The sequence below is a fragment of the Argentina anserina genome, chromosome 2 (genome assembly GCF_933775445.1).
Source record: "Argentina anserina chromosome 2, drPotAnse1.1, whole genome shotgun sequence".
In the NCBI taxonomy this organism is placed as follows: Eukaryota; Viridiplantae; Streptophyta; class Magnoliopsida; order Rosales; family Rosaceae; genus Argentina; species Argentina anserina.
The window spans coordinates 7,095,502-7,118,423 of NC_065873.1; the positions used below are offsets into that span (position 1 = coordinate 7,095,502).

Sequence of the window (22,922 nt, forward strand, 5' to 3'; positions counted from 1 at the left end):
CGGCCACACATGTATATATAAAACCATGCACTACAACTCTCCCTATCTCTCTCAACACTTCTATCTAGTAAAACTCGAATTGGTATTTATCGTTCATCATCATGGCCACTACTTACCACCTCTTGGCAATCCTTGCTCTTCTCTTACCTCTCTTCTCCACTGCAGACGTTGGTGTTGGTGGCGGTGATTGGACGCCCATACCAAACAGTGACCTCCATACGTTTATACTCGCGGAGTTTGCAATTTCCCAACACAACAAGGAATCCGGCGAAAACTTGCCGTTCCAAAACTTGATATTCGCGGAGTACAAGGGAAGGGAAACTGGGATCCACACTTTCCGATTTGTCATCAGTATTGAAGGCCACCCTGATATTATTTCCGTTGTGGCCACGGTGACGGAAGATGTAGCCACAAAGCATAAGAAGTTGGTTTCCTTCCGTAAAATAAAACGTGATAATTAAATATATAGCTAGCTCTGATAGACAATGTCTTTGCTAGCTGCGAAATGCATGTGATATTCGACGTTCATAATAAAACTTGATGTTTCTTCTCATGAGTATGTGAATCGATGATTATATTTATGCAATAAAAAAAGATGTTTTGGCCAAAACAAAGGTATTTTACTAATTCTAGAACTAATATGGATTCATTTCCATAGGATATCCTGTTCAATCTTTTGCATATCTGTTATCTGATCTACCGTCTTTATAATAAAACTTGGTATCCGCTATGATCAGTGATGTTTGAGAATGCATTCTGAAATATCAAAGTCAGCTATGGCTTCAGTTCAATGCTTTCTAAAACTTGGCTCTGGAAATGGTAAATCCCTGCACATTTCAACTTTACCTGAAATGAGCTGGCCTAATTTCATATGTTCAAAACCATTAACTTTATAAGAAACTACTATCTACCATTTATCCTTCTGATTTTCAACTAGAGAGATTCGTATCTATACATAATCCGCAGGTAATATTTCACTATTTTGTTTCGCCAAGAGTGCTAGCTTTCACCAAACAAGCCTTACCTTCTGGATTGTAGGTGGAAGATAATATAAATCATATATGATCACAGATTGAGAATAGTAGCCTAGTAGGACCAAAAGTCTGCCAAGCTGATAAACAAGCAAAACAACATATGCCAGAATGTGTCTCTGTTGCCACTTATGAATTGGACTACTTTGCAACATTATAATTATCGTCAGACAATTCCACGTACAGAAGCCTTATTATTACAAACTATATATAAATGTTTCTTGTTTTCTTCTTCTCTTGAGTACCATCACCAACAGTTGGCATCGATTGTACATTTTCCCTTTGCACATTAAAGAAATAATATGGATCTTATCTTTACAAATATGCTGAGCTTCGATCAAGTTCTTCGATCATATATTACAACTGACTTTTATGTTTCCAATGTTTCAAGGAGAATAATCTTTCCTTTCAACACTTGCAAGCATGTCACAAGTCAAAACCCTAACACTATCTGTTGTCTTCTCCCCCTAAGAATCAACATAACCAATGTGGATAAGCAATGAAGGATCTTTCATACGACAAAATCACGCGCACGTAATAGATGGGAGGAACCAAATCTGTGCTGCTGGTCGAAATCTGTGGTCTCTGTACCAACGGAAGAAGCTGCTGCATTGTACAAATCATCGTCTCTCACGGCAACAAAACTGTGAGGAGTCCCACTAGAGATAGGAATGTTACCACCATCACAATGCTGCAACCCCAATGTTAGAGACACGCCGCTTCCACTTTCAAACCTCCCCAGTTCCGGCATGTGGTACGCAGTCACAAATCTTTCACTGTTCCTATCAGACTGAACCATTCCATCAGAAAAGAAACTACTTTCATCCATACCAGGCCTTTCACCGTCACGACGAGTCCCATTTTGGAAGCTGACGGTCCCAGTGGATCCAGCCATTTCCACATCATAATGATCAGATTTGGAGTCCATAAATCGTCCTGTGCTGCATCTATCAGTTCCTGGGGAACTTGAACTAGGCTGCACATCTTCTCCTGCATCTTCTAGGGTCCTCTTTTCACCTTTTTTGGTTTGGGGTGCATTTTCAGATGAAGAATTAGATTCCATTTCAGCATCACCAGCCTCTTCGTTGTACATCTCCTCAACCATGGGTTTCCAGAGACGCACCCGTGCATTTATAAACCAATTTGAGACCTGTTCAGCAATAAAAAAAAGTACAGTTATGAACTTCTTGATCTCAAGTTACATGAACTTAAACTGGTATGTTATCTCATATTTGAAATTAACTTTCATGAATAATTTAACGTGGAATTACGATATTTATCAACAATAAAAGTTATAGGAAAAAGATAATGACTAAATTAGGGTCACATGTATAGCAAAGAACTGCTACTTCCTCACCCCTTGATAGTTGATATAGACAGAAATTTTCTTGTTTTCTCTTTTTAGCCAAGTAAAAGAAAAGAATATCCAGATACCCCTCAGAACTGCAACACGCACATCCTAAAGACATTGTTTGGAAAGGTCTGAAGGATAGGTGAAAAGTAAACTATTCTTCTCCCCTTATTACTTTGCTCTCTATTTCTTTCCCAACTAGATATGTGTCTACTTTTTTCACAACTGAATTCCACTTTGTATCTCATGAAAGTATAGGTCATCATCTCCTGATTTTGCAATTTAGCAAGGAACAAAGAGGATACAAACAAATAATCCTACCCCCAGTCAGTCTGTCTTCTTTATTACGGCCTAGCTAGCAAAATGCTACATTAAATTAGATTACTTCATCATTACCTGACTTCTCGTTAAGCCTGTCTGCCTTGCTAGCATGATCTTATCAGAATCCTTGGGATAGCTGACAAATATCAACATTCAATTTTAGATTATGAAGTGACAAAATCCGGTTCGATTCAAAGTAAATACATGTTTAAGTAAAAAAAATCGAGTAAAAAAGTAAAAATCAAGAGGACATACGGATGGAGGAAATGTTCAAATAGCCATGCTCGCAGAATGGAAACAGAACTTTCTGGCAGACCTCTTTGTGGCCTCCATGCATGCTGTTGCATCATACCAAGCTGCTGAAGGGCTCTTTGCTGCCTGAGCTGCTGATCCACGTAACGGAGGCGAGTAATTCCAACCCCTTTAATGTTTCCTGAAGTGCCTTGCTCCCCAAGGCCTTTTTGGGTTGTTCGTATCTGACCAGTAATTGCATCACGTAAGCATCGAAAGTGGCGAGAAATGGTTTGAAGAGCAACTCCTGTGTATGGTTTAGCTGCCCCGCTTCCTGCTATCACATCAAACGATGATACCACAATCTGCATCTGATGATAATATTGTTTGTACCTTCTATCAACCTGTAATGATGGACATGTGAACACAATTACAAATCATGGAAAATAGAGAAGATCCAATATAGTGATGTAATTGAACACCTCATGTATCCAAGCTCTCAAAAGTACAAATAGTTTCCATATGAACCTATATCATGTAGGCATAGTTCATGAGAGACATGAAATTTTAAATAATTCGATAAGTGAGTTCTTAACACTAAAAGCAGTAGCAAGATAAATAAGAAAGGGTAATTAAATCCATCACAGAACTAATACGGGAGGAGCAAAAACTTTAAAGATGACCAAGTTCATACTTCATAGACATCCCACTTCAGGTTTGGTGAAAAATGCCATACCTAGAACAATCATATAATAGGAATTCGCAACCAGAATTCTACTCATTTTGTTGGTTCAAGTAAATTAGCATGATCAACTCCAACATCAAACTGGATAGAAAAATATTATTATCCACAAAAAAGAAACACAGCCGCACCAGATATACTATCATCCTGTCATCTTCATTACTGGGTAAGTTTCTTTTGACAAATGTTAAACAGATAGTATTTGGTTTAAGCTCCTCATCTTTTTAGAATCTATTTGACACAGGGAAGGTGGAAAGAAATTCCAAGACTTAGTGGCATCCCATAACCAATCATCACTTGTAAACCCTTTTTCATTTGTTTACTTAGACTTTGATTACAATATGTTATGCACCTCACTTACATCTTAGACTAAAAGCATCACAATTCCTGTTGAAACTAATAAGATTAATAACTAGGCAATATAATATTACCTTCTTAATCAAAGAAAAATATAAGCAGTAATCAAGACAGGTGTTGTAGGAATCTAGTGAACAATACTACTTAAAAAACCCTAACCACATAATAAAAATAAAGATCATTTTATGGTGTTAAACATTGTGATCAAATGAGGAAGTTAAAGAATAATTAATCAAATAAGAGATATCTGCAGTGCTCATACCTCATCTAACATAGACAGAAGTTTAGTCATCTTGTTTTGCAACTCTTGTTTCTCAGCATGTGAAAGCTCACACGGTGAGTCACTGGCGGACTCTTGGGGGTTTGAAGATTCTCCACTTTCAATCTCGTTCTTTGATCTATCATCACCCTCCTTGAAACCCTTCATCGTATGATCACTTGCACCTTCGTTCTTCTCCCTATCATGCAGCTTCAGTGCTTTCTGGACATTGACAACTTCATCAAGTAGTTGTTGTGCTGCTTTCAGGTACTTGGAATTAGGAATGTTCCTTGCAATACTCGACATCCCATATGGAGACAAGTCCCCTTTACTTGAATCTGCATTGCCTCCAGGGAAACTAGGTTGCATATATTCGACATTTCTTGGCTGATCATCTCTGAAAGAGCCATTCCTGCCCTCACTTGAAAATGATGAATTAGGACTTGCGAATGAGGCAAAACCCATATTGGGATTCCGGTATGACATAGAAGGCACTTGCATTCCTGATGAGAGGCTGAGGGACAATCCCTGACCTTGCAAGTTCTGTCCACCATGAAGAATAGCTGCAGAACCATCTATTGGGTTCGTTACGGGCATCTCATTTCTACTATCTCTCCATGCATAAGGATTCAGCTCTCCTATACGTGAGCCACCTAGATGTGATAAGATATCCTGCTGTTGGGTGTTACCATCCAAAGCCCCCACAGAAGAAACAACTTCAATGCAGTTGTTTTGGTTCTGAGAACTTCCAGCTAATGTATCTGAGTATGACCCCGAGTTCATATACATCATCATGTTTCCAGAAAGAACAGGCGTTTCTGGATATGTACTAGTTGAGAGTTCCCTTGAATAGAGCATTGGTGTACCATCTTTTTCATCATTTGAATTACTGTAATAAGTTGCCATCTTTGTTAAACTTCGAAATCTTCTTGCCCAGTTGTATTTGACACAGATCACATACTTGACCCCAAAGCTGAGAAACAGAAAACGAGCACACAACTTCCCATAATTAGTACTTAACACTATAGTTGAGAATCTAATAAATTTAATCCCACCAGTAATCCAGCAATTGAAGACAAACTACTCAAACATCAAAAATATATTACTTAGATCCCACGCCATCCTCCCAAAACGGAAAAGAATTGACTGTAAGCAACACAAACAGGAGCTAATAGTTACATATGGATTTCTTAGATTTCAAGGGAGAAACATGGTTTAGAAATTACTCTCGTTTAAAGAAATGGGAAAAATGAGAGGAGGTCAGTTTCTAATTACTAAGAATCAGTAGAAGGGTTTGGGAAATTACTCATTTTCTCCATTTCCTACTATTAGTTAATGAATGTCGACAGTCTTCCAAGTACAAATGAGTAGCAACAACCTAGAAACCTCATGCATACAAGAACAGAATTCAACCCAATACAAGATCTAAATCAAGAAAAAATTAACAAAAAACCTTTACCCTAACAAGATATTTGAAAGGCAAGAAGAAAACATAAGAGATAAACAGCATGAAAAGAACAAAGGATCATCATATTAACAAACAAAGACAGAACCAATTAAATCCACGTACTACAACCAAAATTAGAAGCAAAAATTAGAGACATAAAGAAGCAAAAGGATAATATTGAAGATTAACGACAGTAAAGATTTATAGGAGAATAGAAAGAAAAAAAGTACCTGGGAACCTGCAACAGTTGTGGGTTGTTTGAGGGAACAGAAAAGTCTTAGAGAACAACACCCGATCGCTTAAACAGAGTCCCTCTCAGAACCGAAACACTTTCCGATCCCAAGAACTAAGTTCTTTATCCAACCAAAGATACAGAGACAAGTGAAACAAGAGTATTATTTCAAAAGAGACTTGGGAGTTTCTTCACTTTTAGTTTCTTCTCTCTCTCTCTCTCTCTCTCTCTCTCTCTCTCTCTCTCTTCTTTGCAATCATAGATATTCTTCATCCATTAGCATCACTGCTTCAAAACCCCACGTGAGACTCACACGCACGCAAAACGGAAGAGAGAGAAAGAGAAGCAGAGTCTGAAACAGAGGCTTCTCTCTCTAGGGAAAGAAAAACTACGGAGAAAAAGAGAGGAGTTTTACTATGTCACTCAAGGAAAGATGATGGCTTTGCTTTTTTTCCAGAAATGGGATTCCATTTTTGGGCTTTGGTGGGTTTTCTTAGCTCTTCTTGGTAGTTTAGCTTTGAGTAAAAAAAAACCAACCAAAGCTGTAGTTGGTGCTCTGTTTCAGAATTCTCTGTATTTCCTTCTTCTTCTTCTTCCTTGTTTCAAAGACTTGAACTTTGATTGATGATGAATCAAGAGTTTGGTTAAGGAGCTCAATCTCTAACTACCAGTTGGTGGACCTGAAACCCTCTCTTAAACCCCCTTCCATCTCTCTCTCTCTCTCTCTAACTTGAACCTCTATGGCTGTCTCTCTCATCCATACACAGCATGGAAGGTCTGGTTTTGCTGCTGCAATATCCACCATATAATTGCATATTCCACTTTTTTTTATTCTTATAATTTCTCTGTCCTCAGCTTCTAGCTTCTAGGCTCTAAATTTTGCATTCTAATTTCATGATTTTACTTTTGTCTTCAACAATATATTCAGAAAATAAAAATTATTAAATGTGAAGAAGGTCGGCACCATTAGCAGTAGGTGCCCATATCACTGTAATTGTCGTTTAGTGCCAACTAATATCAGACTTTTGCACAAGTGGTCCCTTCATCTTTTTATATTTCTAATTCTCTCCCAATTCTTAATGATATTGCATATTTGTCTCTATCATCCTAGTTCTCTTTCTTTTTGATTTAACTATTTACATGAGAGAAAATTACCACTTTTTCTTATGATGAGCGTTCTTGGTAATTAAACAGTCAAAACATATGTGAATACAACTCTAGGCATTATTTCGTATCAAGAATTACTATAAGCACTACTAATAAATAGATACTTAAGTAAGATTCGTACTTTTGATACTTGTACCGTATTATCTTTCTAAACATCTTTTGATAATGGATTAAAATTTCTCTCTTGTAGTACAATCTAATAATTCAGGGTAGTTTTGAAATATGAAACTATTAATTAAATTTGAGTTTTATATTATATATTTATATTTTACCCCAAAAAATATTTTATATAGGTATATATATACACTTCATCGTAGTGATGGGGTTGGAGAGTTTGAATGCAGATAGAACTTGCCTAACCCACTAATTGACACTAGCTACTTAGCTAGTATACTACATATTTGCATTCCCTTCCCCCACCTTTAGCTTTTCCTTTCGATGTTATAATCTTTTAGATGCTAACAAGAAAAAGGCATCCATTTCATGAGTAGTGAAGTGAGTCATTAGAAATATGGGCAAAAAAAAAGTGTAGCCCTTTTGGAACCTAGTGGGATTACTTTACTTCTTGCTGGAAAAGAAACTACAAACCACAAAACAAATTGAGTGCGGTGAAGGGAAATCACACCCTCAACTTAAAAAAAAAAAAAAAGGGAAATCACACCCTCAACTTAAAAAAAAAAAAAAGGGAAATCACACAATAGTCTTTCTCTTTTGTTTCCTGCCTTTCAATTTAGATCGTGGGACTCTCATAGTTGACTCTCCCTTACTTTATCTTATATTGGTATCCCAATTGTGTATAATGCAATTTTCTCATTCTCAAGAGAAAAACAATATTATGTCATCTTGTTCATATGACAGTCACGTCTCTACAACAAATCAACCATTGTAGTCATACATTACAGGAAATTTTTCCTAAACAACTAATCAAAAATTACATGTGCGACAAGTAAGCTCACATTAACAATCTTCACGGGCACCTCACTAGTGCCAACCTCACCGACCTACAAAGTACGCTCTAAATTAATCAATTCACTGATATATCGATTAATAATCCCGACAGTTAGCAATCTTACCGATTTTTTCAAAATAATTAGAGCACTAAATTTATAATTTTTAACTAACTAGACATCAGTGATGCCCATTTGGTGAAATTTATAAATTTTACCTTTTGAATTAGTTGTTTTTTCTTTTTGTAAACCCCTTTTACAGGTCTAAAATACTTTTTAAAAAAAAACTTCTTTCTAAGTTTGTTAAATGAACCAATGTGATGGGAAGGCATACCTTAATAAACATAAAAGCAAAGCCACCAATTAATGCATCAATAATTTGTAACTTTGCATGGTACAAGCCTTGAAATACCACCAACAACCTCAAAAAAACACGAGTTTGGTAATTAGGTCCGGGTCAAACATTTAATTAGGAAAAATGTTGACTCCGCGAAGGGGCAGCTTGACCTGGGAAAGGACACACTAGTCCTAATAACCTCGGGACTCCCGAACGTCGATATCCAACGGACGGATGTGATTGGCTGGTGGGATACCTGACACTTCTGGCCAGTCTGATTTTTTTTTTGACGTAATTGGTTTCTGACACTAGCCTAATTGGTAATTATTGTATAAATTTGCTCTTTTGACCCAAAATTAAAGGAAAGTGAAGTAAATGATCGATGGATTGAGCACTTCCCCTTCCTAAGGGGCAGCAGGGCTCCTTTCCTTTTTATTACTTCCATCTCTAAAGTTTCTAGGATATTTAGATTAAAAAAAATGTCTAGGATATTTATATAATGACCCATTACAAATTAAAGACACAAACCCATATGAAAATCAACTCCTCTTTTTTTTTTTTTTTTTTTTTGAGATCAAAATCAACTCCTCTTTGTGTGATAATATGATTTTTTATTAATGAATATGTAGATAATTAAGTCCCTCCAAGCCTATAGTTTATACCGAAATAACAATCTTAATTAGGATCATAGGATTCATCAAAATGTAACCGGCAAAAGACCTAAAGTTATTCTAACAATTGCTTGTAAGTACTTGTGAAATGGTGGGCAAGAGCTTTTGTACTTCATAATACTAGGGCATCAGACTCTTACCAATTACACCATTGAGGGTTATATATGAGAAAAAATAAAGCCAGTAAAATTAATCTCTTCATCTTAACGAGTAGTAGCAGTGCATTGCCTGCTTCAGATCAACGATGAATTTCTTGTTTCGTCAAATAGTACTTATTTTTTGAATGACAATGTGGTACTATTACGAATGACGAAAACAATTTCGACTTCTTTTTTCCAGCTACTATTAAGGAGGCTTAAGTGGTATTGATTATGGCATGAATGTTTGATCACGCCCAAAATTCAGTTAGAGCAATGAAGGTCGTCTCTAAACATGCATGCATGAACATTATCATTAATTGTTGAACAAGTTGTGAAGACCACGATCCAACTCCCTAGCTAGATTTAGACATTTGGTCGTGACCAAAGCTAAAAGGTAACCTTACCTAAGCTATATGTCCATTATTGTCTCAATATGGCCCATGGTCTCCATCTATCGGGTGTTATCATTATTATAAATTTAGGTAACATTTTTTTAGCAGGAATTCATGTAATCTTCTAGGTTTTGTTGCTTGGGTCATTTTACATCAAACCGTACATTAATTATGTAACCCCATCCAAGTTGGCCTAACTAAAATGAAATATGCGACCAATCAAATAATATAATTAAAGCCGGATTTTTTGTGTGTGAAAGGATCAGCTAGTCACGAAGTCCCTCATTTTATAACTGAAAATTGTAGAAAACATTTGCACGTAACCATTTGATAACTATTCTTTTATAACTCGTGATTAGCCACCTCCTTATCCTTTGTTATATAAAAGACTAGTTAGAAGATTAGTACAAATTATGAGAGGAAGTGCCAGCTGGAGACTACCTTGTGTGACTAATTAAGTAATTAGTAGAGTAATATAGCTTGGTTTGAATAATGAACAAACTAATTGGGGACTAGGCCAAGGGATCGTCTATTTTGAGAGCCAAGTTGACAAATGTGTTGGCAAATGAAATTGTTGGATGCTTCTAACTTCTAAGATAGGGGACACGTTACCCTCCGACTGCTCAGAAAAAATAGTTTTATCACTTTTATGAGTCCTTTTTTTTATGGGATTAAAGATTATTTCATTTGCAAATGTAGTAGTCACCAGCTTATTGGTGATATTAAGCATCGTATGTAATGAAATATCGAAATATGCCGTTAAGGAAGTACGGAAACGTGCACTCACGTTTCCCGTTTCCGGGTCACGTTTCCCGCTTCCGAAGCTGAACACTCCAGAAACGCGACGGAAACGTGTTACAGAAAAACGTGTTATAGAAAAAATAAGGTTTTTTATGTTTTTTTATATTTTTTTAATGAAGTGCCAGACCTACCTTCGTCGAGTCAAATGACTTATTTCGACATATTTTAACCTCCCCTGAGTCGCCGACCCTCCTTATCTCTTGTTGATACATAGATCTCTCATTATATTTGTATTATTTTGAATGTTGAACACCAAGTTATTTAAGTTGTTTGAGATTTTGAGTTACTTAAACTACAAATTTGTTATTATATTTATTTTTTATATAATTTATATTTATTTTTTTTCGACGTTTCTAAAACATACCCGCTTCTTAAAATTTTTAAAAAACACACTTCCGCGTTTCCAAACGTTTCGCTTCCACATACCCGTACTTGATTTCATGCAGCCTAGTAAGAAAGTAATGGAAAAGGACTCCTTCTATCTTATTGTTTTAATTTTCACGAGTAATGATCTCTTTTGTTGGGTGTAATGTGAAATGAATAACCGTGTTCAGATGATTGTGACAAACAGGCTAATGCGGTGAGCAGTGTTCTAAACAGCGGTTTAGGTGGCGCCTAGGCGCTAGGAAGTCACCCACCGCCACGCTTTTTGCCTTAGCGGCCATCTGTGGCGTTTTGTGAATTAAGCAGCCGCCTAGGCGGTTCTAGGCGGTTCTAAGCAGTCCTATGCGGCCTTATTCAGTCCTATCAGTCCTTGGCGGCCCTATTCAGTCATAGGCGGTCAACCATCATTTGACATTAAAAAAAACCTCAAAGACGCCGCAACTCTCACTCTTTGTCTATTTTCTGAAAACTGAATCTCATCAACAGAAGAAGATGAAATAAATATGAATATTAAGTTTGAGTCTGATACTGAATGAGTTAGGAAATAATTTGGAGAGAAATAAATTGAGATATAGTATTATTGCATTTGTTTCATTATTTATCTTTTCTTCAAATATTTTTTATGCACTTTCTACTTAAGTTATGTGAATTTAGACTATTTTAAGTATTTTTAAAATTAATATTAAACATCATTATATATTTTAATTATTAAAATAGTTTAAATATGTATAAAAATAAATAAATATTTAATAATTCGAAACCGCCTAAGCACCGCTTAGGAAACCGCCTAACCATCTAGGCGCTAGGAGGTGATTCTCCGCCTGCATACCGCCTAACGCTTTTTAGAACCTTGGTGGTGAGTAAAGTTTACATTTTCTAACGTTTATCGAATGATATCATAATTACACAATTTTAGAGCAAAGTTGAAACGATAGCCTGATAATTTTAATAGTTATATCAATGAAAATGAAGAAGTTATTTTCTTTTCCAGAGTCTATTGTTACATTCATAAGACTAACCATGATAATATTTATATCAAAGAAGAACCAAAGTACGTACCATAAGTCTATATCATATTTGATATTTCTTTGCTTCTTGTCTAACATATAATGATATAGGTAGTGTAACGTAGAATGATAATTTAAAACGCTTTGTGAGAGTCTTGTTTGGATGTGGGATTCAAAACCTAGCTTAGAGATTAACCATCATATCAAATTATTGAGGAAACAAATTTGCCGACCACCATTCTTGTGCTCACCCTTTTAAACTCATGTCATGTGTCTTTTCTCAACTCATATTTAGATAATAATTGAGCAATTGGACACATGCCATGAGTTTAAAAGGGTGGACATAAGAATGGTTGTCGGCAAATTTATTTCCACAAATTGGTGTTCATATCAATGATTAATTAACTTTTTTCTATTTTAGTGTAAAGAAGAAAACAAAATAGAAGTGATGCGTGTTTAAGCGGGAATCCAATTCATACCCAAACTACGTCAGCTGTGACATGGTTGGAGCTACAAGATAATGGTTGTGGGCCTTTTGTTTTTGCAATTTATTATTTAATTATTTATTATTTATATTCTTATAAATTAAACTCATTTTATCGCTTAAATAACTTGTGAAGTTACGCATATATCTTTTCAATATATGTTAATCTCAAATTCTGCTTAATACTCAAGAGATAGAAAGATAAATAATAATTTTTAAAACATAAAAAAATAGAAAAATAATCTCCTATTTTATAAGGAAGTTACAAGTCACTATGTAAAATGTGGAATGTTATTCACTCATATGGTGTGTTGACGACTAGTATTTTCAAAATAAACATTATAATTACACGGTTTGCACCCTCTTTATTTGTGAAAATATTTCTTGAATTAATAGATAATTTTTCCTTTTGAGATCGCTAGATTAGTTTTAGTTTTTATTTACTTTTCATATATAAGAACACTAGAAATTAATATCGAGTTTTAGGGATTTCAGGTAAAGGGGCCGGGGCCGGTAGGCTTGGTAAACTATGAATCTTAAATTTTTCCTATTGGAGGCTTTTGGGCTTTGTCTAACTTGTCCCAACCCTATGTTTAGGGTTGTCCAAACAATAATTGCCTTGTATTAGGAATTGTAGCACATAGCTTCAGTTTTGTGATAAACTATGGTTTTCATAGTTGTAGGTAGACTCACTTTTTAGTGACCACAATTTTTATTATAGTAGGTTTGTCCAAACAATAATTGCCTTGTATTAGGAATTGTAGCACATAGCTTCAGTTTTGTGATAAACTATGGTTTTCATAGTTGTAGGTAGGCTTAATTTTCACTGACCACAATTTTTATTATAGTAGGTTTGTCCAAACAATAATTGCCTTGTATTAGGAATTGTAGCACATAGCTTCAGTTTTGTGATAAACTATGGTTTTCATAGTTCTACGTAGTACGTAGGCTCACTTTTTAGTGACCACAATTTTGATTATAGTAGGTTTGCCAAAATACCATGAAGTCTTTATCAGTTCTGTTGTCGTCCAGGTGGGTAGTAATTACTTTCTTGGCATTCGACATTATATATGTAAGGAATCACAATTTAAAAACACTAGAAAATTACTCTTTACTATCATTATGTCAAATAAGAAGTTCCAAAATCCTACCTACATTACCACAATGTTAGAATGTACCTTAGTAAGACCGAAATATAACACAATGAATGATATTAATAAACACATACAGTAACATATTCGTAGCATCATTAAAATTAAGAATTTTTTTACCATTAATAATAAATAACACACAATCTTACATATGTCAATAAAGTTTGAACACATGCCCTCAATGTAATTAATGATCGAAGCTACTTAACTAACCAGATCATGCCTGATCGATAATTAAGAAAGAGATATGCATGTTCGACGCCATGAGATTCAAAAAGAGAAAGTTATATAGTCCTCGAGCAATACTTTGTCACCTACCAAACTAAGATTTTTTTTAGTAAATATAAACTCATTGACATTTACATTTTTCTGAAAAAAAAATGAATGAGCATTAACCAGAATCCAGTGCAATATATAGAAACACACCATATACTAATCACTACATCATGAATTGACCGAAAGGGAATAAGTTATACTTTCAGTTTGATTGATTGACATTGTTCCAAGTTGTGCAGTTAAGCAATCGACAACAACATTAGTGTTGATCTTATGCTAACCTCTAGACTTAGATACCATATATGGGGCATACAAACTGAATATCTTGTTGTAGAGAGAATAAGGACCAATAACCCTATATATAGAGATCGACTCGGCATCAAGGTTCTCTCTCCCATAAAGACACGACTTGATTCATAAGTTGACTCTAATTAGGTTTCTTGATGCAATACCAACAGTACAACACGTTTACCTTATTACATGTTGATTTATGGATTTACTTATCTTTTAGGACTAAATATACTTGGTCCTAAAACAAACCACTATGGACAAAGATTATATCTCATAAAATTCGATTCTTGTTCAGATTAATACTTTACTAAATCATGATAATGAGTTCACTCTAGTTCTAACAATTTTATGAGAGATAAGATCATAGCTCGCCCCAAGTCCAACTAATCATGTATCCCAATAAGATGGAAAAAAAAATGTACGAGCCGAACAACTTTCGACACTCCATATCCTAAATGACAATCACAATAGCCCGGTCGTATTATGGGTTATAACCCGAAACCCAGTTACCAGGCCCAAATGCGAACCCGAAACCGAAGGGTTTACAACTCGGGAAAGGTGAGAGGGTTTAGGTCCAACTCCAATCGCCCACCTCCAAGCAGAGACAGAGAAGATGGGCAAGAAGAAGAGCAACGATGGCAGCCACCCCAGAGCCGAAACCGAGCACTGCTCCTCCACCGTCTTCGTCTCCAACTTGCCTTACTCTTTCACCAATTCCCAGGTACTCTCTTCTTCTTCTTTGTCTGTAATAATTTTCATGTGCGCTTTTGTATTCATACAAAGAATTGCTTCTATTGTGAAGCTGGAGGAGACCTTCAGTGATGTCGGACCGATCCGGCGCTGCTTCATGGTCACCAAAAAGGGTGAGCTCATTTTTTGTAATCTAGTACTAACTGGTTGAAGTTCAGTTATAATGTTTGTTAAATGACTTGCTGTTGGATTGCTTACAGGTTCCACGGAGCACCGCGGTTTCGGCTTTGTGCAGTTGTAAGTCTTGAGTTGATGATTAGTGTTTCCTGCAGTTGGACATTGGTTTATTTAGTGAACTTTAGACTGTTACGTGTTCGGACATTTGTTTTATTTTGTGTTTTTGTGTGTGTTTTGTAGTGCTGTGACGACGGATGCTGATCGCGCCCTTGAGAAGAATGGTGTGTCTGTTGGGGGTAGGAGAATTGCTGTTAAGCATGCCATGCATCGCGCACCGTTTGAGCAACGAAGAACGAGGAAAGATCAAGGTTGGTAGTACTGCTCATCTTAGTAGGGATCTAGGAATGAATTTTACTTCTTAGCTGAAGGGCACTTGTGATATTTTATTTCAAGTAGAATACCAAGAGGGAAAGGAGAGGAGAATTGGAGTCAGATGATGACCAAAATAGGAACCTAGGGTGACAGGAACAGAATACATAGAATGGCTTATAAAATGAAAACAGAAAAAACCTTTAAGTAGTTTGGCCGGCTATTGATACAATTGTTTAGCTTCTAGGATTTGACATTCTGACTACTTGGAATGCTAGAATCTAATTTCTAAAACCATCATTGTTGATTGTGTATTCTCAACCACAAAATAAAGGATGATTATGTATTCTCCTGTTTCCCTTCGTTCATGTATATACACTCTGTTTTCCCATAACAAGTAAACCATATAGAGTTATCAAACTGTCCTCACTGATCTTGAATACCGGATCTGTGATAAATGCTTTATTCATCTTATGGTTTCAGGTTCTGAATTGGAGGAGACTACAGATTCAAATAATGGCAAGGATGGTGGCAATGTCAAAGAGGAAAAGGGTGCTTCAAACTTGGATACAAGAGGTGGTGACTCTTATGATAGAAATCAATGATACTGTTTGTGTATATACTTTTTTGTTTTGGTTGTGTTAGGATTCATCTTATCTTCCACTGCCCTTTCCTTCATTAAAGATATAATGATAAAGACTGGTCTTAGTGTTCGCAATTCATTTTTTGCAATAATCTTATGACGTTTTGGTTGTAGAGATCAAATTGGAGAAGACCATAAAGTCAAATAAGGACAAGGATGTGGGCAAATTCAAAAAAGAAAAGGATGCTTTAAACTTGAAGGAAAAAGGTCACTAATCTCATTTGTATTTCTTGTTGCTCTGATTTCATATTCATGATGCTAAAGTGTTTGGATTTATTTTTCCTTGGAATAAAATGCAGAGAAAAATGTGAAATCCAAAAAAACAGTAACCTCTGGTAAAGATGTGGTGGCAAAAGTGGGCGCTTCTGAAAAGCAAAGGTATGGAGTATATTTCGTTTCAAGGTCAAGGCCAAATATGTTCACTCCCAATTTTATTAAATTTTTTTTTCCTGAAGTGAGTCAGGTGTTTCATTATCGCATTTACCATGAATTATATCCACTTTGTAGACTTATGTTAACAAAAGGTGTTACTTTAAATTGAAACTGGACAGTAGAATCTTGGAAGTATAATTTGGCTTTGTCAGAAATTATAGAAAAGTTTGGGATTCGCAGCTCAATCTTGGAAAGATAATTGGGCTTTGTCAGCTCAATTCAGGGCCATCTGCATTCCTTTCATGTACTCTCTAGATAGTTTGTGCCATCATATTGCCTTGCAATATTTTTCCTTTCATTAGGGGTTACTTTATTAGTTATCAGATGGGGGAGATATTCTCCAGGACTCCTGTTTATAAGTTTTTCTATCCTTCAAGATTCCTAATGTAAATCTTTTTTCGTATCTCATTCAAAAAGAAAAAGAATTTCTCAACGACAAAAAATGGAATTTTTTGGGTTACAAGCATGATTGACATAGGTCTCCATCTTCGGTTTATTTTTGTCGACATATGCATTTAGAGTGGATTTGATCAAATGTGACTTATGAGGCCTCTGAATATATAGGAGAGCCATCTAAGTTCTAAGACTTGTCTTCTTTATGTTCAAGTATTATTACTTAGTAAGGTAGCTATGTGTTTTCCTTGGTTTGTATTCCAATTCACATTTCATCACTACGTAACGGGGCCATCAAGTAACTTGATGTAAAGAGAACAATAAAAATCATTCTTGTGTAGTTGTGATTTGATAAAATTCCTGTCAAAAGTGGATTTTACTTTACCAAGTTCCTGGTTCGCAGTTTAATTTGATTTGATAAATGATATTTGTCCCCGAATTAATGTGTTCTATTGCAAGTGTTTGGGATCCTATGAAAATTATTATCTTCATATGGTATCCTGATGTATTGAGTTTTTTGTTGGTATGAAGGGTTGCTAGGACTGTTGTATTTGGTGGCCTTATCAATGCTGGTATGGCAGAAGATGTTCATCGCCAAGCCAGGGAGGTTGGCGATGTGTGTTCGATAACATATCCTTTTCCCAAAGAAGAGCTTCAACAACACGGTAAGAGTTTTCTCGCCTTATGGAGGTCCTTTTTTAACGTAGTCCAAGTAATGATTTGTTTAATATATTAACTTGGAAACGCGTTTGAAGTCCCTAACATTCAAATTAGATAAAATTCTGTTGACATCATTGAGATGTTTTCTATCATTGACAAATAGAATGACTAAATCAGTAGATTTGACAACTTTGTCACAACAATTATGATTTCACGATTATTGCATAAAACTTGATACTTTTGGCTTTTGTAGTCGTATTTGGGATACGGCTCTCTTAGATGAGATTTCTCCAATGGAATGTTGCTAAACATATATGAACCAGTTTCCATCCTTGTTGAGAGTAATTTCAGAAAATATTATTATTTGGAATGTTGGGATGACCATAATTTCTGGTGTCTTTTCAGGTCTTGTACAAGATGGATGTAAAATGGATGCTTCAGCTGTACTTTACAACAGTGTTAAATCAGCTCATGCTTCTGTTGCAATGTTACACCAAAAGGAAATAAAAGGAGGAATTGTCTGGGCACGTCAACTTGGTGGGGAGGTAATGGAATGTCAACTGCTTCAATCACATCTCTTTTATCTGTACAACTACTTGTAATTCTTTTGTTGTGTTTTCTTATGTAAATTTTAGTCTCGGAATATGTTGCTATCAGATCAAGTTCACACTATATTTTCTTCCTGAATTCGGATGCTAATAGGAAAATGAAACAAGTTGAATACGGAAATCAATTACTTTCTTAGTGTGTATGGCTGCTTTGGCAACCAAATGATAAGCTACTTTGAATTACTATATCATGGCTCTGATAAGTTTGTAATACTTTTGTCTTTCCTTATGAAAGTGGTTACTTTCTATTGCTGGCTCTGAATAACCAGTTGTTTAATTCTTCCATAACATAACGGGGTGTGTGTATATCCTAGGAAATTATTTTGTTTATTGATTAGGAATGCCTCCGAGCAAAATAATAATAATAATAATAATGAGAAATTTATTAGAAATGCAGGAGTTTTCTATCTTTTCTGGGAAGTGAAGGGTTGGTAAAGAAGATGTTTGTTTATTGATGTTTAGTCAATGGCAATGTGGTAATTGTTATAGATAACAGTAGAAAGTCTAACAGCTTGATTGTTTTTTGGGCCAGGGTTCCAAGACTCGGAAGTGGAAGCTCATTGTTAGGAATCTTCCTTTCAAGGTCTTTTACTACTTGTTTTGTCATATGCAATTTTCTTCATGATGAGAAGCATTATCTGAACAAGTTTTCCAACACAAATGCAGGCCAAAGTCAGTGATATCAAAGATATGTTTTCATCTGCAGGATTTGTCTGGGATGTTTATATACCACAGAATTCTGATACAGGGTATTCTTCTACCGTCATGTATTGATTTTCATTCTTGTTGCAATACAACTTTCTGTCTATATTCATATCTTTTTAATTGTTGGCAGGTTGTCTAAAGGTTTTGCATTTGTCAAATTCACACGCAAACAAGATGCAGAAAATGTATGTGTGGGATTGATACTTAGTTTAGAGTAGAGTTCATATTGTTTACAATGCATTAACTTTATTCCTTTTTTAGGCAATACAAAAGTTCAATGGACAAAAACTTCTTAAAAGACCAATAGCTGTGGACTGGGCTGTTTCAAAGCAGATATATGGTAGTGGCAATGACGCCCTTCTTGTTTCAGAAGATGGTAGTGTACCGTAACTCCATTCCTATCTAGTACGCTTTCAGTATTGCTTTTTCTTTTTTAATCTTGCATGAATAATAACCAATTCATGGGCATTTCGTGCTTTGTAAAAAAAAAAAGATTTGTTCTTATGGACTGTGGTCCTTGTTTCTTCATACTCTAGAAGTACATCCAAGCTTTACAGTAAATAGTCATGACCTAGGTTTGTAATAGCCAATGTTCTGTTGTTTTGATGAGTCCACCCAGCAATAAGTCAGAACTTCCCCAAATGGCCTAAATATAGGAGATACTTTGATATGTTGGCCCAAATCCCCAAAAAGATGAAGGAAAAAAACTGGCAAAATGAAAAAGGAAGAGAAAAATGAAGATGGAAAATAAACATTTACTATGCCCTTCTCTCTTTGAGTTCTTCTAAAATCTGAATATCTGATAGAGAAAGGACTTGGGGAATGCCTAGTCTGGTTCATGAAGGGGTTGGATGTCTCTAGGCTTTCCTTTTTGTTAAATGAAACCGCACGCTATGTATTTAGACTTTTAATTATTTCAGTGTAGCCTTGAACTACTCTGGGTTCAGTTGATACTCCCCCCTTTTTCGTTATTGTGATGGTTATATATTGATCACTACTGCTATTTAAATATTGGTTGTATGGCTTATGACGAGTAAGACGTCTTACGGCCACATATTGAAATTTTCATTCAAAATTTATATTAGATGTTTGGAATTGCTAGGAGTGTCTATGTGCAAAGAACAATGAGTGGGCTTAAGTAAAACACTGGTTTGTACAGGAGAAAAGGATGGAAGAGATGGAGGAAATGATAGCAGCGGTGATGATTTTGAGGGGGATGCTGGAGATGCATGTAAAAAATCCCAAAACCTTGATGAGATTGACAGTGCTTCAGATGACTCTAATACTTCAGAGATGAACCCTACTGAAAATAATTTTGAGGAGGAAGCAGACATAGCAAGAAAAGTTCTCAAAAACTTGACCACTCTCTCTGAAATTGTAACTAGTGTTGATAATTCTGCCTTGCCCAAATGGAACAATGAGCAGACTATTGATTTTGAGGAGGAATCAGACATTGCCAGAAAAGTTTTAAAAAAGTTTACCATGTCCTCTGGTACAGTAACTGCTGTTGATGATTCTGCATTGCCCAGAAGAGACGAGGAGCCAACTATTGAAGAATCTGCTAATGAGCCAAGTAAATTAGCTCCAGAGACTCTGTCTGATAAATTATCTTCTGAAGGTGCTAGTGCATCAGATGTTGCTAAACCACAAACTGAAGAAGAAGATGATTTGCATAGAACAATTTTCATCAGCAACCTTCTTTTTGAGATCACTAATGATGAAGTCAAACAACGGTTTTCTGCTTTTGGGCAAGTGCAATCTTTTGTCCCAGTCCTTCATCCACTTACCAAGTAAGTGTTATTCCTTGTTAATATAATATTAACTATTTTCTATTAAAATGGAAACTGAACATGAAATATGTTGTGGCAGGCGACCAAAAGGAACAGGCTTTCTGAAGTTTAAGACAGTAGAGGCAGTGAATTCTGCTGTTTCAGCTGGTAGCGCTGCATCTGGCTTGGGAATTTTTCTCAAGGGTAGACAACTGACAGTTTTCCAGGCTTTGGATAGAAAATCAGCTCACGAGAAGGAAGAAAATATGGCAAAGAAGGAGGATATAGACCAGCGCAATCTTTATCTGGCAAAGGTTTTTACTTCTAGAAACCACCTTCATTTTCTTTACTTGGTTTTTCTATTTTGTAGTTTTCTGTGTCCCATTCTAACTGTAATATACCGTCCTGAATGGTTGGAATTATTGTTCCTTCAAATCATAACAGGAAGGTCTTATTCTTTCTGGAACTCCAGCCGCAGAAGGGGTTTCAACTACTGATATGTCAAAACGCCAAATGTAAGATTTGTTGTTGATTTGTTGGTTCTTACCAGTCTTCTTTGCACAGATCTCTAAATCAGTTTTCATGTGATTATCAACTCTATTTTAACTTTTAACTACATTTTTGAAGAAAAAAAACATGTACTCATTTTTTTTCTTCTGTTTAGAGTTTTCATCTACTTTTAACCATATTTCCTAATGAGTTTTATCCGCGGATTTGAGACTTACACAAGCTTAGGAACATCCTGTATCCTGTCTAAAAGGGAAAAGACTTTTGATTAGAAGTTTGACAACGAGAGAATTATCTTGCTTTGTAGTTCTTATCAGGTTATGAGAAAATTGTATTGGTGCTGCTTCGGCATTAAGATGGTGTATTCCAAAGTTTCAAAATTCTTATTTATTGATTTTCTGAAACCATGCAGGTTGGAGAGGAGCAAGGCCATGAAGCTTAAATCTCCAAATTTTCATGTTTCGAAAACAAGATTAGTTATGTACAATTTGCCAAAGTCCATGACTGAAAAGCAGCTTAAGAAACTTTGTATGGACGCTGTAACCTCACGAGCTAAGCTACAAAAACCAGTGATTCGACAGGTCAGATTGTGATTACATTTGTTTTTTATGAGTGGTGCCATGGTGGTTTTTATTTTTGTTTTGTGAAAAATTTCCTGGTTTTGTCTAAAAACATATAATTTGAAATTTTCATTCGTATATGTGCATGCAGATAAAGTGCTTGAAGGATGTGAAAAAGGGAAAGATTGTCACAAAGAATCACTCTCGTGGTGTTGCTTTCATTGAGTTTACAGAGCATCAGCATGCACTTGTGGCTTTGAGAGTTCTTAACAACAATCCTGGCAAGTTTACATCGTCAATGTTATTGACCACTTCATCATGTTGGACTTTTTGGTAACTGCGTCAACATATTCTAATTTGTTGTGATACTTGCAGAAACTTTTGGTCCAGAACATCGTCCAATTGTGGAGTTTGCAATTGATAATGTCCAGAAACTGAGAGCACGTCAGGTTTCACAACAAACTCAGCAGCATGGCCATCAGAAAGAGGTGCGGAAATTTGATCCCTCAAATAGAGCAGATGCCCAACCTGGTAAGAAGTTTGAAAAAGGGGGAGACAAAGGTGACAAGCGGAAACTGGATGAGGTATTTCCAAATAAAGAAGGTGAAGTGGAAAATAGGGCAAGTGATGGAGCTGCCACTGAAAGGCAGAGATTTCCTAAGAGGCAGAAGAATGGGTCAGATAAAAAAGCAGAAAAGATATCATCAACAGAACTGGGAGGCTCATCAGTGGAAGCCTTAAAACGTAAAAGCCAACATCCGGATGGCAGGAAGGCTGGTGGTAGCAGATCGTTTGAGAATGAAATCAAGGCAGTTGATGCGACCACATCAGCATCTTTGAGAAAGACGAATGTGGAACCTAAGAAGAGGAAGCTGCAGGAGCAAAATTACATGCAGGGAGGAGAGAACATGACGAGACGGCGGCCAAAGAATAAGGACCCAATAGGGCGCGATGTTACAGATAAACTCGACCTGCTGATTGAAAAATATAGATCCACGTTCTCACATCAGAACTCCTTCCAAAAAGGTGGCGGAAGCATTAGAAAATGGATCGATTAATTGTGAGTCAATTATTTTAAATTCCATGATGAATGTCTTATCAGTTTAGAAAGCAACTGCTATAAATTGTGTTTGTTAAGTTTTGACAATACTGATTGAGATGTAATCTGTTATATGCTCCATTCTCACTGTCAACATTATTTCAAGCCCTTTTTGTTTAGGCCACGGCCACCTTGAGGCCTAGGACATTTGCGCACGTGTGTTATGTAGTGCCCAAAACAGGAAAATAACGCTCCATCTGATCCTTGGGACATTTGTATGCCAAAATGTTGGCCATTTCTATCCAATCGATGAACCAGTTGTAGAGGAATATCGCGCACTTACACACAAAC

At 36.0% G+C, this 22,922-nt stretch overlaps 2 protein-coding genes across 3 annotated transcripts; one reads left to right on the plus strand and one right to left on the minus strand.

The window, feature by feature from the left end:
• Window positions 1–1,288: 1,288 nt before the first annotated feature.
• Window positions 1,289–6,714, minus strand: LOC126783877 (BEL1-like homeodomain protein 7). The gene is made up of 5 exons (XM_050509409.1): window positions 5,970–6,714; window positions 4,296–5,265; window positions 2,959–3,338; window positions 2,779–2,839; window positions 1,289–2,181 (listed from the first exon to the last, which is right to left on the minus strand). The coding sequence occupies exons 2-5, from the start codon at window positions 5,196–5,198 to the stop codon at window positions 1,543–1,545; spliced, it is 1,983 nt and encodes a 660-aa protein (XP_050365366.1). The 5' UTR covers window positions 5,199–5,265; window positions 5,970–6,714; the 3' UTR covers window positions 1,289–1,542.
• Window positions 6,715–14,586: 7,872 nt separating this feature from the next.
• LOC126783869 (uncharacterized) lies at window positions 14,587–22,900 on the plus strand. 2 transcript variants are annotated; one of them, XM_050509395.1, is made up of 19 exons: window positions 14,587–14,740; window positions 14,822–14,882; window positions 14,970–15,006; window positions 15,127–15,254; window positions 15,739–15,831; window positions 16,013–16,105; window positions 16,198–16,276; window positions 17,255–17,388; window positions 17,789–17,928; window positions 18,524–18,574; window positions 18,658–18,740; window positions 18,827–18,881; window positions 18,958–19,072; window positions 19,856–20,486; window positions 20,566–20,779; window positions 20,910–20,980; window positions 21,385–21,553; window positions 21,684–21,813; window positions 21,908–22,900. In XM_050509395.1, the coding sequence occupies exons 1-19, from the start codon at window positions 14,633–14,635 to the stop codon at window positions 22,588–22,590; spliced, it is 3,075 nt and encodes a 1,024-aa protein (XP_050365352.1). In that variant the 5' UTR covers window positions 14,587–14,632; the 3' UTR covers window positions 22,591–22,900. The 2 variants fall into 2 exon arrangements, with proteins under 2 accessions (XP_050365352.1, XP_050365353.1); XM_050509396.1 differs by having other exon boundaries at window positions 18,958–19,036.
• Window positions 22,901–22,922: the final 22 nt, after the last annotated feature.